Genomic DNA, 16046 nt, shown 5'->3' with positions numbered 1-16046 from the left:
CGACTGAAGGGACATTTAAAGCCCTGATCAGTTCTGGAGAAGTGGGCGCTGTTACAGGTGCTGAAACACCATCCAGCTCGCCATTGTTAACGGGTTAGATATCCGCTCCTAAAGAGGTAATATTGTATACATGTAACCATATCTGCTTTACAGAATCTGTGAACATCTTAAGATATCCAAGACATTTTCCCACACGTGTGAGAGGTGTGCTCTCAATACGTCACTCAATCACCCGAGAAGCCCATACCCACCACATCCATGCGCGTTTCTGTTTTAGAAATAAATACCGCAGTTATGCAAAATAAATAATAATTTAATGAAAACAAAATTAGCATTCAAGTATAGAAAGCATAGTGCATTTGCAGGACGATTGTAGCTTTAAGTAGTCTGGCAGGCAGACACCAGTCTGAGACTAGACCCAATGTGAAAGTGATCCCTTGCAGGGCTGTGAAAATTGAAACAATCTAGCCCCGCTGCACTGCAGTCCAGACCATAGTGTCTCTTCTTACTCGTTTTTTTTTTTTTTTTTGCAAAGCCTAAACCAGCACATATATGCTGAGCTGAGCGACGGAGCCCCTGCACAGAGAGAAAGGAGGTTGACTGAAAGTGATGAAGAAAGCGAGCTGGGTCGCAGGATAGCATGCATGCTTTACATTGAATGGGTTAGCTCCTCTTTCCCCAGAGCACTTCTGATTCTCTAACAGTCCATGCTGTGCCTGTACCACAGAGGGTCCTGTGGTTTGGGGTTGGACTGCTTTGTATATGGACCTTATCTACTGGGATCAACCTATATCTTTAAGAAACTTTAGCATAGTTCAGGCTGGGATTGAGAAACACCCAGAGACAGAAAGGGGTGCATACTTTTCTTAGATTTGGTCTAAGAGCTGATAGAGTTTTTCTGTCTGTTCTGGTTTGTGTTTCTTTGTTTTAGCTTGTTTGGCCATGGGCACCAGTTTGGCATTTATATTACTCACTTGCTTAGGTATCATTTGGGGTTGCCAGCTTCCCCATGATTGGAGACCCCAGACTGAATCCTGCAGGGCTGAGTTGGCCGAAATCATCGTTTTTGCAAAAGTGCTGGCTCTTCACAAGGACTCTTACAGCGTGTACAACTACTTGCCCTGGCAGTACGACACGGAGCTGTTTTACTCGGCTGAAATCGAGCTGCTGTGCGACCAGGCATGGGGCAGCATGCTGGAGGTGCCCGCCGGGTCCCGGTTCAATGTCACCGGACTGGGGTACTTCCCCTGCTACTCCTACTCGGTCCTGGAGAACAACGCATACTATTTCTTCCTCAGGTAAGAGACACAGCATGTGACGTGTGGTTATCTGCATGATCTTAACCCGAGTCAATGCATTTGCACGAAGCCCAGCGTTGTGTTAGTATCCCCAGACAAGCTGAGTAAGACATGCATGATGCATACTGCATTCTGCATTTAGTTGCTTAATGATTGTGATTGACAAAGTATATGCATATGTTTTAGAATTGTGTTCATCAGTTTAAGGTGCTGATGAAAACCTTGCTTCACGCGTCTTTATTGGACCAATGTTGAATAGATGGAGAGGTGTAAAATTGAAAATGAAACATTTTTTTCTTAATTTATTTTGTTATAAATGCAGCACTTGAGCTTTCAACCACAGTTGATAAAGTTGTCACCGAAGAGCGTTATACATTTTAAAACCTTGGGATTTGTTTAAGAGATTATCTGTCTGTGCTTTACGGTTTCATCTTGGCTCCTGATACCAGTCATCGTTGATGTAGTGATAGTCAACAAATATGTGCAGTGACGTCATTCATCAAACATGTATTATTAGAGGGTCACACAACAAATATTGCACCAAAAGTCATGAAATTTTGCAGAATGGTAGTCTTGTTATAAAATCTTGTAAATGACTGACATGTTGTGTGCTATGAGAGTTTTTGAACATGTGCTACTCTAAGCTAATTGGTCAGTGATTTTATTTGTATTTATATTGGATTTTTCAGAAGCATTGAAATGAACTATTGTATTTAGATATATTGCTGTGTTTCCTTGTAGTACTGTGCTATGCTTGCTTGGTTCCCAATCATTGGTTTTATTTATTTCAAACTAATAAAGGTCTAGATTGCAATAATATGTTGTAGATTTCTTATTTCACCCCCCCCCCCTTAACAAAAGTAAATTAAATGTAGTACCATTTAGTGTATCATGTTATACAAATAAGGTGGTAAATGTAACATGATATAATACATTCATGAATATGGGACAGTTTGTCCAATACTTCTTGTGGGCTAAGTTTGCATTTATTTATATCTTTTGTAAAGACATTTGTTTTCTGACTCATAAATACAGGTCTTGAATGCAAAGAGTGTTTTTTCTCCTGCTGGTAACTGAGCAGGTCAATTCCCATTGATATTATCTGGGGAATATAACACTGATTTTCTAAGTTTAGAGAGAACCAAAAACCCAATTGGCAAAGGAACAAACCAGGAACAAGCATAACCCAAACCAGCTGTGTGGGATGCTATGATTTGAATCAGGGGATCTATGACGGCCAGAATTTGTTGAAACTGTGGATTTCATATTGCACTCGTGCGAAGATCTTATATTTCATTCCCACAACCATGAGGTTTCGGTTTCTTTCAGTCTAAATTAATTAGAGCAAATTATACACCTCCACAAAATGTGTGCATTGCTGTTTATATAGGCTGGTTCTTGTGGTATGTTGATAGAACATAAGCATGATGTAACGATCTTGGCATGATTCTGTAAAAACAACATTGTGTTGATAAGTTTGAGGGAAAAAATTGTAAATCTGCCAAAATGACATTGTATATGATATTGTATATTTCATTAATGTATCATTCAATCCCTTTGAAATAAGGTTAAGGTTAAAGTAAAGGGTTAACTAAAATGCTCCTAAAAACTAAATATAAAACTCCTTGGTGTTACTGTTTCCTATGTAACTGATTTTTGAGGGTTTAGCCTATTGCCTGAACAATTCAATTAATAATCTAAGCTGAACCCTATAGTTAAGCTTGACATTTCTTTACATTTTCTAACTGATTTAACTTCTAATGGCTTGGGTTGGGGTCTAGGCTGTTGTTAAGGCTTAAAATGGGGGTTTAAGTAGCTTACTTATGTAATAAATGGTGTAAAGTGACAAGTCAGCACTATCAATTCAGCACTGCAATGCAGTATCATGGTTAGAGTATTGTCTTGATTCCCAGACTGTTCTGTAATACTCTCAACCTGGGTATTTATATATTAAGATGCATGGCTAGTACTGATTGACACCCCTTTCCAGAATGCCAATGTGCATTGTAGCAATCATTGATCGTATCAGCTCATAACCAAACTAGCTTATTGAGTTACTGTTCTAAACGTTTTTATTTTTTGGGTGTGTTGTTTTTTTCTGTAATGTGTTATTGATGTTGTTTATATGTGCTACAATGTGTGTTAGTTTGATAAAACATGTACATTGCCTTGGATAAAGGTGTCTCCTAAATAATATATGAATAACTGTTTCAAGCTGTGCATTTAAAAAAGAACAGTGGCATCTTCAAAGGCACAGTTGAATATCTCAGAGTGAAAGAGTAAAACAACACAACATCCGTCACATTCCTGCTGATATAATTACAGTGTAGTGTAGTAACCAGCAGCTCAAGGGCAAACATACAAGATAGGCTGCTATCACACGGAATCTGTTACAGCATAACATTTTATGAAAACATTAGCTTAACTTTTATATTGGAACAATAAGGGGAACTTACAACATTTCCCAGTTCCAAGCACAAAATCACATACAAACAGCTTTGGCTGATATTAGGTGATCCTTTAGTTTGCTTATCATCAAATAAGCAGTCAGATTGCTTTGACAAACACATCTTTTTTTTTTTTTTTTGCGCAGGCAGTCACTTTTAATTACCATGCAGGATTAATTTTCATCTGATCATCAATTCAAATAGACAACCTTGGAAGCTTATTGTAAAAAACATTGAGTGCATGCCTGGATTTTGACATAACTATTGTTGTGAGTAAAAAATTCTCCCCCGAGGTATAGACTTTGCACTTAGAAACAGATTCAGACAATGTTGTAATGTTCTCAAAAGCAGAATGAGGTGTTTCCAGTTTCCAGCAGGTCTGCACAGACGTAGCTGAAGGCCTTTAGAGAATATATCTTCAGTCCTAACCAGTATAAAAGGTTTCATTCCTGAACCATGCTGGAACTACAGAATGCTAACCTATAAATTATCCCAGGAGTTTTGACTAAACAGACCAAACCCTATGTTTGGCCGCAAGAGTCATGCTTTGTATGTCTGAAAACCGTATTCACCTTATTGTATCTGCAAAGTTCAAATTTAAGCTTCATGATCTTACATGTAAATCTTTTCCTGTTTAATACATTGAGCAGTTAGTTCATGCTGAATCAGCAAATTAAATGCAAACATGTTTTCCACCAAGTTCCCTCATGGTTCCCATTTCCTGTGAAAGGCCTGCTGTCTGGTACAGCAAAATGATATTTCAGCTGGGCTACTTGTCTGACCTTTGACAACTGCCAGACCGTGTCCCTCAACGAATGATCAATATAAAAAATCACTCAGGACAGGACTAGCTATTATCAACATGGAAATTACACAAAAATATATTTTCCAGGGACATACCATATGAGCCAATATGTCAGATATTTGTTAGTACATTGATGTGTAGCTTTAAAGGTACCAGTCAGTTATTTGGCAAGGTCTCTTTTTGGGTCGTATGCATTTCTTTTGATAGAGACTCAAACTCTGTTTCTTAAGTTCCTTAAGCCATACTTTGACGTCTGAAACTGTTCGCACCGCTGACTATAGTAAAAACATAATGTATGCTCTAATTACATCATGATTTATTTTAGTTCTAGTTCATTGGTAAGCTTTCATCTGCTCAGTCTTTGGAGAAAGCCCATCCTAGCAAGGTGTTCTTTACTTGTACAGGACATGTCAAACAAAACAGGGAGGTAAGAGGTTGTGTGTGTGGAGAGGCGGTAAAGAGATATAGACTATTGTGTCCTACTCTTGTCATCCTCCTCTGCTTTCTCAGACAAGAAGGCTCTTCCTGCAGAATATCATAGAGGCTATTTTCTCTTATTATGGCCAGTCATGGTGTTTAGTTCTTGTTTGTATTTCCCCATTTACACAACTAGGAACAGAACCACCTTGGCACATGTTTCCAGTTTGGTGGACAGAGTTGAAGCTGATTATTATTATTTTTTTTAAGTGTGTTATTATATGAAAGGAGTACAAAAAAAAATAGCACAGAGATGTTAAGTAAAGCAATATGTCCTTATATAAACAATGTTTGCAGCAGCATTGGCGTTCTCCTGAGGTGCTGAAAAGGCCTTCGCAAAATTGAACAAAAGCAGTATTTAACCATCTCCACCTTGAAGCACAGGAAATGGAAATGTTCACGAGAACCCTGAAAATATACAGATACAGCACTGAAGTGTTCAGAAGAGCATCAACATTGGAGATGATGCCATATGACCGGTCACTGCCGTCGAGCTGAATGGAGGAGGTTTTGGAAAGGGGAGAGTTTGTGGTGGGAAATGGCCCAGTGCTGGAATGAGGTGTAGCTCTGTTTTGGGGAAGACATTGCTAGTATTAAAAGCCACAAAGTTTTAAAAAGGAAAATACATTCTGAATTCTATGCTTTAAACTCAGAAATATGTCTGCGTTCATTTGAGCTACTTCAATACACTCCAATCAAAGAAGAACAAAAAGGAATAAATAATATTTTTTAATGTAGGAATGAGGTGGTTACTGTACCATTAATTGCATTGTATGTTTAATATAAGTCTATATACAGCAAAACAACCATTTTTCTTTCCATGGTCATGTGTATTTTATTAGAAACCCTTTCTTATTTTATGGCACTCTTGGACATATATTGTTCTTGGGAACCTGTGTACAAATGCCCTTCTAAACCGTTCATGGCACCACTATAAAGAGCTATGGTAATTCTTCTGAGTCCCAGTTCAGAGTTAGCATCCAAAACTAACTCTGCTTCCTCATCTGTCTGGAGGTCATGGTGAACTGCAAAAGGAAATTGTCCCATTGAACAGATACTTTAAAGAAAAGAAAAAGGTTTGGCCTCATACCATGGTTACTAACAGTAAATGAACATTCTGTCTTTTGTGAGTGCTGCTTCCCTCTCTTAGTATCAAAACAGGAGGATATTTATTTGGAATTGGCTTAAAACCCTGTCTCAGGTTATTACTCAACACATCTGGCTCTTCGGTGCTTGTGCACATATTCCAGTTTTTTTATAGCATCTATGGCTTTGAAAAAACATGAGTCTAGCACTCCCAATGTTAATTCACATGGCTTTTGTTATTTATTTTTGTCCCACTGTATGCTGTCCTCTGTGCTATGTTATGTATTCACTCCTCTTCTGATATATTGTGCATAAGAAGGAAAAGTGATACGTTCATTAAATGATGTTAAATGAAGGTGCCATAATTGATACAATAACCGGCACAAAAATATATAAATATATTTTGATGTTGTTCAAAAGAATATAGATGCAATCCAGATGCATTAACTGGGTTCTGTTAAGCTAATAAAACAACTTCTGTAAAGGTCCAACTGGACACAACGCAATCCAATTGATTGGAAAACCAGGACAGCTCTTACAGCACAGATTATGTACTTCGTAACCAGTTTACTGCACATCAGAGGAATGGTCTTTTACAGCAAATCAAGCACTGGGAGTTGGGCCCAAGACAGCGGTATGAATTCAAGCAAGGTCCGACCGCAGGTGCTACACATGCTACACATTCATAAGCTAAATATATCCACTTTCTAAGCTTTGCAAAATCAAGATTAGAGGCACTGTCTTGGATTGATATATTATTTAGCAAGTATGCTTTTCAGCGAGTCACACAGGGTGAGCTGGGTGGGATGGTTGATACTTCTCCAGTTGAAGTGAAAGTACCAGTAAAAGAAGTTCTGATTTAGAGAACATACCACTACCTATTATTATTGTTATGCTGTTATAAAGCAGAAAGAAAAATGTACGAAGGCTCAGTTGGGCAGCTGGCCAAAGCTCACAGCAAATGAATGAGCAATGGGACCTAATGAGAGACAGATGAAACAAGCTTGCTTTTCCCCTTTTGTTCCAGCGCAGACAGAGTTTTGTATTAATATTTTGCTTGCCACCCTCAAGCCTTGATAACTGACTTCCTTCATCTTGCCATGGGCTGTTCTCAAGGAATCAGAAAAAACCGTCGTGTGGTAAACGATATGGGTCAGGCGTGACTCACCGCAGAGTTATTCCACTTCCACATCACTAACAGAACTTGAAGCCATTAAAGAGCGTGTTTACATTATGGAGAACATTTTTCGGACCACTTAATAGTAAAAAGGTGTACTTCCCAGAGAACTCTCAAAGGGATGTTGAACGTTAATCGATTTAATAAACTGTGTCTATTTTTATATTGAATCGGTTTACCGTTTGTTATTTATAACTTTTTGTATATTTTGTATATTTCCGAAGTCTTTCTTAATACTTTTCTTTCTGTCCTAGCCCTAAGTTTGTTAATGTCATTATAACATCATTGAACACATGAATATATTTAAACCATTAATGTATAAGAATATATTATTCTTCTTTTTTTAAGCAGGGCATTTCACTCCTTGAAGTCATAGTTGGCCGTTTGATTGAAATTCTGAGCTCCAGGTAGTATTATATTGCACACTTTCTAAGATGCACACATTTCAGGTTAAAAAAAAAAGTGGAATTACCGGATATCATGACCCAACCAGACGGTTTGCACAGTTTCTTGCTAGTCCAGTGCTTTCACTTCAACTCTTTGATAGCCATATGCCATTCATTCTTTTCTAGCAAGCTATAACAAATTATCAGAAACTATAAATGCAATGTAACAGCAACTAACAGTTAAGTGCATGAACTGCATTTGCAGCATCTGACAGCAGAATACAAACATGTGTATACAATACAAAAACAAGCATGTACCTTACCTACCTACATTTGAGCATCTAATTTAATCAAATAACTAAATTGTTATGATACATGTTACTCTATCATTACCAAATACATTTCCTTCAGTTATTTATTACAATTTCTTTATTTTGCACTTCAATTTTAAAGAAGAGCCTCACTATTCACCCTTTGAAAACTGGGTAACTGCCATCACATTACATGTAAATCTAAGCAAATATCCTTCCCCGTTCTCATCTATTATTTTGTTATGTTTAACACAAGGGTATGACTGTAAAGACACTGGAAAAGCATAGATCTTTTGGTAAGGAATCCCAAAAATGAAAATATGTTATATGCTCCATTGGCAGCAGAGAAAAAAAACATGCAGGTCTGACTACCAGCTCTTTCAACAACTAGAACTTTCTGAACCATTTCGATGTGAATACGGAAGGAGCCGTATCAATAGACTGACTGTGTACTGGAGAAATAGGCCCAGACTACAATCTAAACTTTGGCCCACCCAGCAACTGCAAATTACAAACCCAGTACAGATTGTGATTGGGTAGAAACAAAAAACCCTGGCAAACAAAACACATCTTGAAGTACTGGGTTTGGATTATAAGATTGGCAGGTGGGTCAAATATATTATTTAATCTGGGTTGTAGAAATGTGTAGGCCTGCATCTGGAAATGTAAACTAAAAAACAGAGCCAATCTTCTCTGGGATCTAAATATCAATCTGAAAATGTTCTGGAAACATACTGTAATGTCATTTAATTTTTTTGTCCATTACAATATGCTTTGAAAGGAAATCTCAAGTCAGCTCTGGCTTTGATTTCAAATGTAACACAATTATTTATTTTTTTCTCCCTCAGGATGGATGAAAATTATAACATCATTCCACATGGAGTGAACTTCCAGGATCCCATTTTCCCAGACACACCAGAGAACCACCGCATGTTCGCCAGCCTCTTCCAATTCGCTAACTGCTCTACTGGGACCAATATCCACACCTACAGTCCAGACTGGGAAATCCAGGAAGATAGTAGGGTGAGACTTGCAGAACCAAACATAATCACCCACATAATGCAGAGCTAGTCGGCTAGTCTGTGATCATGTGATTAAACTCGCAGCTGCTATATGCATCATCAACACAACAACCACATAAATATCCTGGCAAATAAAGTAGTGTTATCAAGTGATCAGTAAACCAAAAAAGATTGCCTTTGTTCTGTGATGCTTGAAGATAAACCTGTATCTCCAATTCCACACAAGCCTTGCTTAAGTTGTAGAAGGGAACTCTGCCTTATTGCATTTACCATTAATCTGTACACAAAGTCATGACAAATAGCTGGATAGTATTTCTGGGAGACTAATTTTCACTCATTATTGATAGCAATGTAGGGGGTCTTACTACTTCATACGCTTGGTATAGCTTCCATTATTTTCAATCAGGAAATTAAGCCTTGGGTTTGTTTTCTTAAGATGAAGCACGATTGAGACCCATGCCTCACCCGTGGAAATATTACATACTATTAAAACAACATTCCCCAGGAGGGGCCCAGTCGCACCATGCCTCAATCTTCAAAGACTTGTTAAAAAAACATCAAACTCAAATGTATACATACATACATGTGTAACTATTGCTGGTACACCACCCAAACGTTGGTGGGAGAAAGATCTCTGTAGAAAACCTCTGAAGAAAGTGTTTTAAAAAGTAAAGGGTGCTTCTCTATTTGTTGTTTGTTTTACGTCTATATTTCCACAACGTGCAAAAGCGGGATATACTCGGATGATGAGATTGTCAAGGGGTCATTATCAACAGTTTTCACTGCCAGACAAGACTAACATGCCTCTGAGAGTGAGAAGAGACTTCACAGAAAGTTTCCTATCCTTAAATTTGAGGTTAAGTACTTTTCCACCGCTTGACTGGAGTTTTCCAGTTGTTCTCATTGTTTCAGCTGTTGAAATGCTGTCATGGGAATAAGAATTAAGGACAGGGAATATGGGCTAGACATCTGTTCCCCACTGGCTTCATTGCTTGTGTGCTTTGTTTACAGTTCAAATGGAATTAATGATATGGACAGTTGAAAAGATTCACACCTACTGTTGGAAACAATGTTATTCTTTGGTTAATTTACTTTAATATGTATTGGTAATTTATCTATACTTATTAATCAATGATACAATAGTTTTGTAACACTGCTTCAGCCTAGAGACCTGCTGAATTGAGACTGGCCTACTGAAGCTCGAGTGTTTTCCACAGGAGATGTGGACCAGAAGCTGAACTTGAGAACACATTAAACTGCACATTGCATACATAGGAGAAGTCTGTGCATTATATCATGTATAGTTACCACTGGCTTTCCTCACTTGTATTAAAAGCTAATCTTTTAACAGTTTTAAAATTACCCCCTTTTGATCTATGGCTTTACATATGTTGGGCATGTGCCTCTGTAAGAGACTTGGCACAAGTGTTTGTGACTAGATGAAAGTGCGCTGCGATGCTGTGAGGGGGCCGGGGAGGCTAATAAGCAACTCTGACTCTCGATACCTCTGTGTATTAAATTGTAATTACCAGCAAAAAATGCTTGATCAAAGCCATTGAACTGAAATAATAAGACACTAATAACTTTAACAGAACAGAGCCCTGTTGGAAGCTGATATATTGTAAATACTGTTCATGCTAGAGAAAGTTCAATAGCTCAAACCCTGATAAATACCATAAACTAAGACTTTGAAATATTTATTTGTTTGTTCTTCCAGTGACAAGAAATGTGTTGTCTTAGTTCAATCAATTTTTTTTACTTTACTTAATGAGAATGTATTGCTGAATGGAATTGGGGTCTTATGACGTTAAACCTTTGGGACTTAAGGTAATACTTTATTTCACATAGGTTTAAGCTGACATTTGGATTTCCGGGAATCTATAGTTTCTAAGTCCTACCATGCTGTGCAGAACTGCTATCTCAGGATCAGTTAAGCAGTGAGCTCATTTAAGTGGATAAAGCATGTTCCCTGCATGTTCTGGACTGGCAGCCCCAGGGTCGTACTAATGGCACACTGCATAAACATTTTGTAGATGAATTCAATAAAGTTGAACTAGTTTAATGGTGTAACATATGTCTTTAAACTAGGTAGTGTTCATGATATCCATTCCTGCTATACAAATCTATAAGTGGGAAGCCCTTTCGGACAAAAAATCTAATATATAGATGTTCAGAAATAAATCAACGCATTGTGGCTACTGTTGGAGAGGCCCAGGAATGTTTCTAAGCACTTCCCATTATTATAAGCCTCTATGATACATGTAGCTTCGCTGCTTATCAAAAACAGCCGGACTAAGCAATTATGCAGGAAGTATGGAGCTGTTTATATACAACCGCAAAGAAACAGATTAATTAAAAACAAATCCAAATGCTGCATTGCTTACATTTTTACATTTTATTTTCATTGAATATTGCAACTATTAACCCTTTTTTCTGTTACTGTGGCACAATTTAACTGTGAACTTTAAACTTAAAACACAACAGGGTCCCACAACAGGTTGTGTTTCCACCTGTGCTTGTGGCTGACATCTCTTTGTCTTCACCTGCAGTTGCTCTGCTCCACGGTGCAGAAGGCCCTGTTTGAGGAGGAGGAGCGTGTGAAGACCCTCTCGCAGAAGGTGCGCTCGCTGGAGAAGGCCAACAACCATCTCAGGGACAAGGTGAAGAACATGAAACGGCTGCTGCGCCAGGCCAAGAAGGACACTAAACAGCCGACCCCATTCCTTAAACAGATGCATGACAGTGACCCGGCTGTGGACCGGGAAACCGACCCAAATCAGGACACCACACAGGACATCCAAAAGAAGCCTCTGAAGAAAGTTGTTCCCAAGAAACTGAAAAATTAACCCTGCAAGAGAGGCATGCCTGGTTACACCTTTCCCATAACAGTACTCCAAGGTCTTGATATGGACAAATGTTTGCACAAAAAAGTATCTGCAGACAACATGCTAGCTTTTGTCTGTGACAATATGCTGTGTATATATATATCCTTGTACCGACACACTGTACATGCATTATGAGCAGTAAGGGATTAAAAGGAACTAGGTTGAACAGATAGCTCCATTTTAGATGGGAGTGCTGGAAACCACTTAGGTTTAATAACAATAATCTCAAATCACTGAGATACGCACTTCTCAAATCAGATGAGATTTGATTTACAATGATTCTCTCAATGAAAACGGTGCCATCTAGTCCCCCTAATCTTAATACATTGTGAATAGCAAAATGTGTCTGTGACTATCTCAACCCCTCCAGAAACACTATTAGCTATAATCTCTCTCTCTCCGCTTAGAAATTCCACAGTACGCTTTGACAGGCCAGATATTTTATCTCAGATCCATTTCTCTCAAATGCTAGAACAAATAACAGAAAATCAATAAAATAGTTTGCTTTACTTAGATCCAAAATGAGCAGAAAGGAATTGTATTACTATTTTGGCTTGGACTTGTAGTGATTTTTCCTGCTGGCTCAGGCAAGGCTCAATTCCAAGGCAGGTTTTGAAAGATTCAGCATCTGCCTCTATAGGCCTAAGAAGATGGATGCTGGGAATATTGGTAGACTTTCTATCCCACAATACGGAATCACCAATTGATATTCAATCCCACTCACCCCTGCCCTCCCAAGTTGTTTTACGAGAAGTGTAGAGATCTGTTGCCAGGGCAATCGATTCTTTTTACACCACAATACTAAAAACAAAAACAGGACCTACAATGTGTCTAGAGAAAGGACACTGATCCTGCCATTACTGCTTAGTCCCACAGCCTCTGGGTGGCTGACAGGCATTCCTTCTGTGTCGTAAGCCAAGGAGAACCCGGCCAACCCATACCTTGCCCAAGTATGGTAGCTGTCAAACAACACTGCTGTGCTATTGGACAGTCATGGTCACAGCTGGCAAGAGGTCCACTGTGGATCTGACTGGCCGTCTACAGATTGAGGGAATCTCCAGAGTATCAGTGATTTTTTTTAAAGCATAAGATTTTAAACAAACTCATATTTGAAATTCACATGCCACTGAAAATGCGCAAATTAGACGCGTAGATAATTCTGCCTTTAAGGCCTAATCACCATCAGAGAGTTAGGTATTGTTTTTTGTATGTGATGATGTCAGGCATAGGATTGTGACTATCTGTGGAACGTGAAAAAGGGCCCATGTCTCTATGCAACTACTATATGCTGAAGAACTAGGTGAGCTGATTTCTTGTCTAAATGTAATTGCAGTGCATGGATTAAGATTAGTAATATACACCTCTGCATAACCACATTAAAGAGAATGCTCCTTAGAAAAATAGTAGCATATTTGTTGGCTGTTTAATTGTTTAAGCTTCTCTCCACACAGTTTTACAAAGCTGCAGCAAAGTAATATTTGGTTGTTGAACAGCTGAACATAACAAATAACAATATGGCTTATGCCTATTATTAAAAGCTCTCATCTGTGTATTTACAGATTTGCTTTATCTTTAAGTTAAAGCCTATAGTCTATAAAACATGTTACCTTTGCTCTGACTATAACGTTTGTATTGAAATTAAAAATATGAATTTCATTTTAACATGTTTACTGATTGTATTCTAACTATCTATTTTTTCTTCAAAAGCTCTTTGTAAACAAGGCAATAAACATTATCATCTTCAAATGAAAACCTATCTGAGTCAGCTAAACAGATACTCAGTGTGACTTTAAACACCAGCTGCAGAGTTTACATTTTGAACCGAATGATGTCCCTTGTGTGTTCACAATAAATTGACCAGTATTCACAAACTTTAGTCTCCTCGGGTAGAGAGATCTGCAAAACTAGATTATTCCAACTTTTTCTGAACTCAGGAGACATGCATTGTCTTTTACAGCTCGCATGAAGTACTGTCACGTATGAGGGCAATGAGGGTATGCTTACAGGGATTCATAGTGTGAATGTTCTCTCTTCACCCTCTCGGTTAAAGGCTTAAGGCAACATTATCCCAAAGATCAGGTGTACAGACTCATCGGACTTCCTGCAGATTTATGAGTTACAACGCGGGACCTCTATCCATGGGGTATTTCCGACAGTATGCCAAAAGCTTTTAGCTGCATCTTCATCTCCACATCATGGTTTTAAGTCTCGGGCTTAACATGCCTGCCACACAGCATGACGTCTCCTTCTGCTTTACAGGACAGCTGTACATCCAAATTATTTGCAACGTCAGTTTGACACTTGGGCCTCCATGCCACTCAAAACCAGTTATCAATTATGGTTTGAAATAAAACACACATGGGCTTTGCCTAAAAGGAAACGTGCCGTGCGACTGCACAGCACTGGAAATGTTTCGATAAAAAGGCTGCTCTCATAATGCCTAGATTTACAGGATCCGCTGTATGTAGACTTTTAACTCTCAGAGTTATATTAGGTCAAGGTTTTTCTTGCTTTTGCCAGCAGTTGTTTCTGAAATCTGCCTTTTAGTCAAGACCAGAGATTTCAAACATGTATACTTTTAAGCCCCAAGAGGGATCTTTGAGGCAATCTACACATGGAGGATTTTAGAGCTTGTTTTTACAAGTCCTCGAGGTTCTGGGTAGTTGGAAATGGAATGTGTCTATGGTCCTCGTTCATTTGTAGTGTGTGGATGCGGTGGGAGGGAAAGAAGATCTAAAGAAAATACTGTACACAGGAAAGTTTACTGGTTCAGGTTATATGGAGCATCGCTTGATTGTCACAGATGCATCTACACTAAACATTCTGCAGATTAAAAACAACTGCAGTATTTCAATTATATAACTCGGCTGAACACAATGTCCTGATCAGATTGTTTTTTCCCCAAAAAGTCAATGTGCCTTCTTTAATAAAAAAAAAAGACTCTCCTCTCCAAATGAAGACTGTGAGCAAGCCTGCATCTGAAACTTTACAGTAGTATTACGTCCAAAGGCACCGCATGTATGGATGCTATTTAAGTGCTCTTCACTTGCATTTTTCCTGTTTAAAAAGTGCAACTGGTAAAATAAATGGAAGTATACCATTTATACCAGTAAGGGGCCTTAGGGTGTGGATTTCTTATGAGCAAAAGCAGAAAATCTTATTATAACGTATATTTACATAATTTTTTCCCCCTCAAATCCTTTATTTTTTCAAGCATATTTTGAGGGTGAGATAATAAAAGCTAGCATGCAATTCCTCAATGACCTTCTGCACGTTTTAGTCAACTGGCCTGTTCAAGGATGAGCGTGTCTTCTGGGGTGAAAGCATGTAGAAAACAGAAAAGCTACGATTGTATAGCACAGTTGGGAAACACATTAACACTAAGTCTTCAGTGACTAATATTTTAAGACTGGACTTTTTGTTTTTCTTCCTATAACACTTGGGATTCAAATTCTATGATGAGTAATCTCACTCTGCTAAAGCATTCCAGCCGAAAATAAACATTTAAACCAATCTGAAAGTATTTACATACCGCATTCAAGCAGCATTTTATGGAGTGGATGGTAGGAGTTCATAGATCTGAATTTGGCAGAAAGCATAGCAGGTCACAGGTACTTTCATCCTGAAATACCAGTGGGGAAATACAGGAGTTACATAGTTTGTTTCCTGTTTGAGAAGTGTCTGCTCATAATACATATATTTTGGGGTTTATAACTGTAGTAACTAGTTCTAGTTAAGGTGACTTAGGTCAGTGTAGTAATGCAACTGTGCTTCACGCTAAGAGATAATGACATTTTAGATCATGCTCATCCTATCTCTAAGCACTGATCTTTGTGAAGAGGATCAAGCCACTACATACATTCTTAAGATTCAAAACACTTTTGGCCGATCACTCTGTTTTTTCCATTTTTAGTGCAATTCCCGGGAGCAAATTCCATCTGATACTTAACATATGGTAGCGTTTATGATTGAAAAAGGAAAAAAAACTTTTCAGTTAAAAAGATCTGAAATGACAGCATTCAAGACATTTATGATATGTACATTCCACTGATCGTTAAAAAAAGTAATATTATCTATATAATATGAGACAGATAACTGTAAAGGACATTTGCAGCCTTTTTCTTAACACATTCATTTGGCATGTTAGTGTTT

General features: G+C 38.2%; 1 protein-coding gene across 1 annotated transcript; it reads left to right on the top strand.

Annotated features, from left to right (window-relative positions):
- The first annotated feature begins 321 nt into the window (after positions 1-321).
- ccdc3b (coiled-coil domain containing 3b) lies at positions 322-13556 on the top strand. Its single transcript, XM_066697912.1, has 3 exons — positions 322-1298; positions 8836-9010; positions 11559-13556. The coding sequence occupies exons 1-3, from the start codon at positions 943-945 to the stop codon at positions 11853-11855; spliced, it is 828 nt and encodes a 275-aa protein (XP_066554009.1). The 5' UTR covers positions 322-942; the 3' UTR covers positions 11856-13556.
- Positions 13557-16046: the final 2490 nt, after the last annotated feature.

This window comes from Amia ocellicauda, chromosome 3 (assembly GCF_036373705.1).
Source record: "Amia ocellicauda isolate fAmiCal2 chromosome 3, fAmiCal2.hap1, whole genome shotgun sequence".
In the NCBI taxonomy this organism is placed as follows: Eukaryota; Metazoa; Chordata; class Actinopteri; order Amiiformes; family Amiidae; genus Amia; species Amia ocellicauda.
Note: the sequence above shows the minus strand (reverse complement) of the source record. Positions and strands in the feature narration are given on the sequence as shown.

Excerpts from the sequence above, each read along its gene's own strand:
- ccdc3b (XM_066697912.1), top strand. The coding sequence starts at position 943 with ATGGGCACCAGTTTGGCATTTATATTACTCACTTGCTTAGGTATCATT. Across the intron at positions 1,299-8,835 it reads GCATACTATTTCTTCCTCAG|GATGGATGAAAATTATAACA; the intron begins GTAAGAGACACA and ends TTTCTCCCTCAG. Across the intron at positions 9,011-11,558 it reads AAATCCAGGAAGATAGTAGG|TTGCTCTGCTCCACGGTGCA; the intron begins GTGAGACTTGCA and ends CTTCACCTGCAG.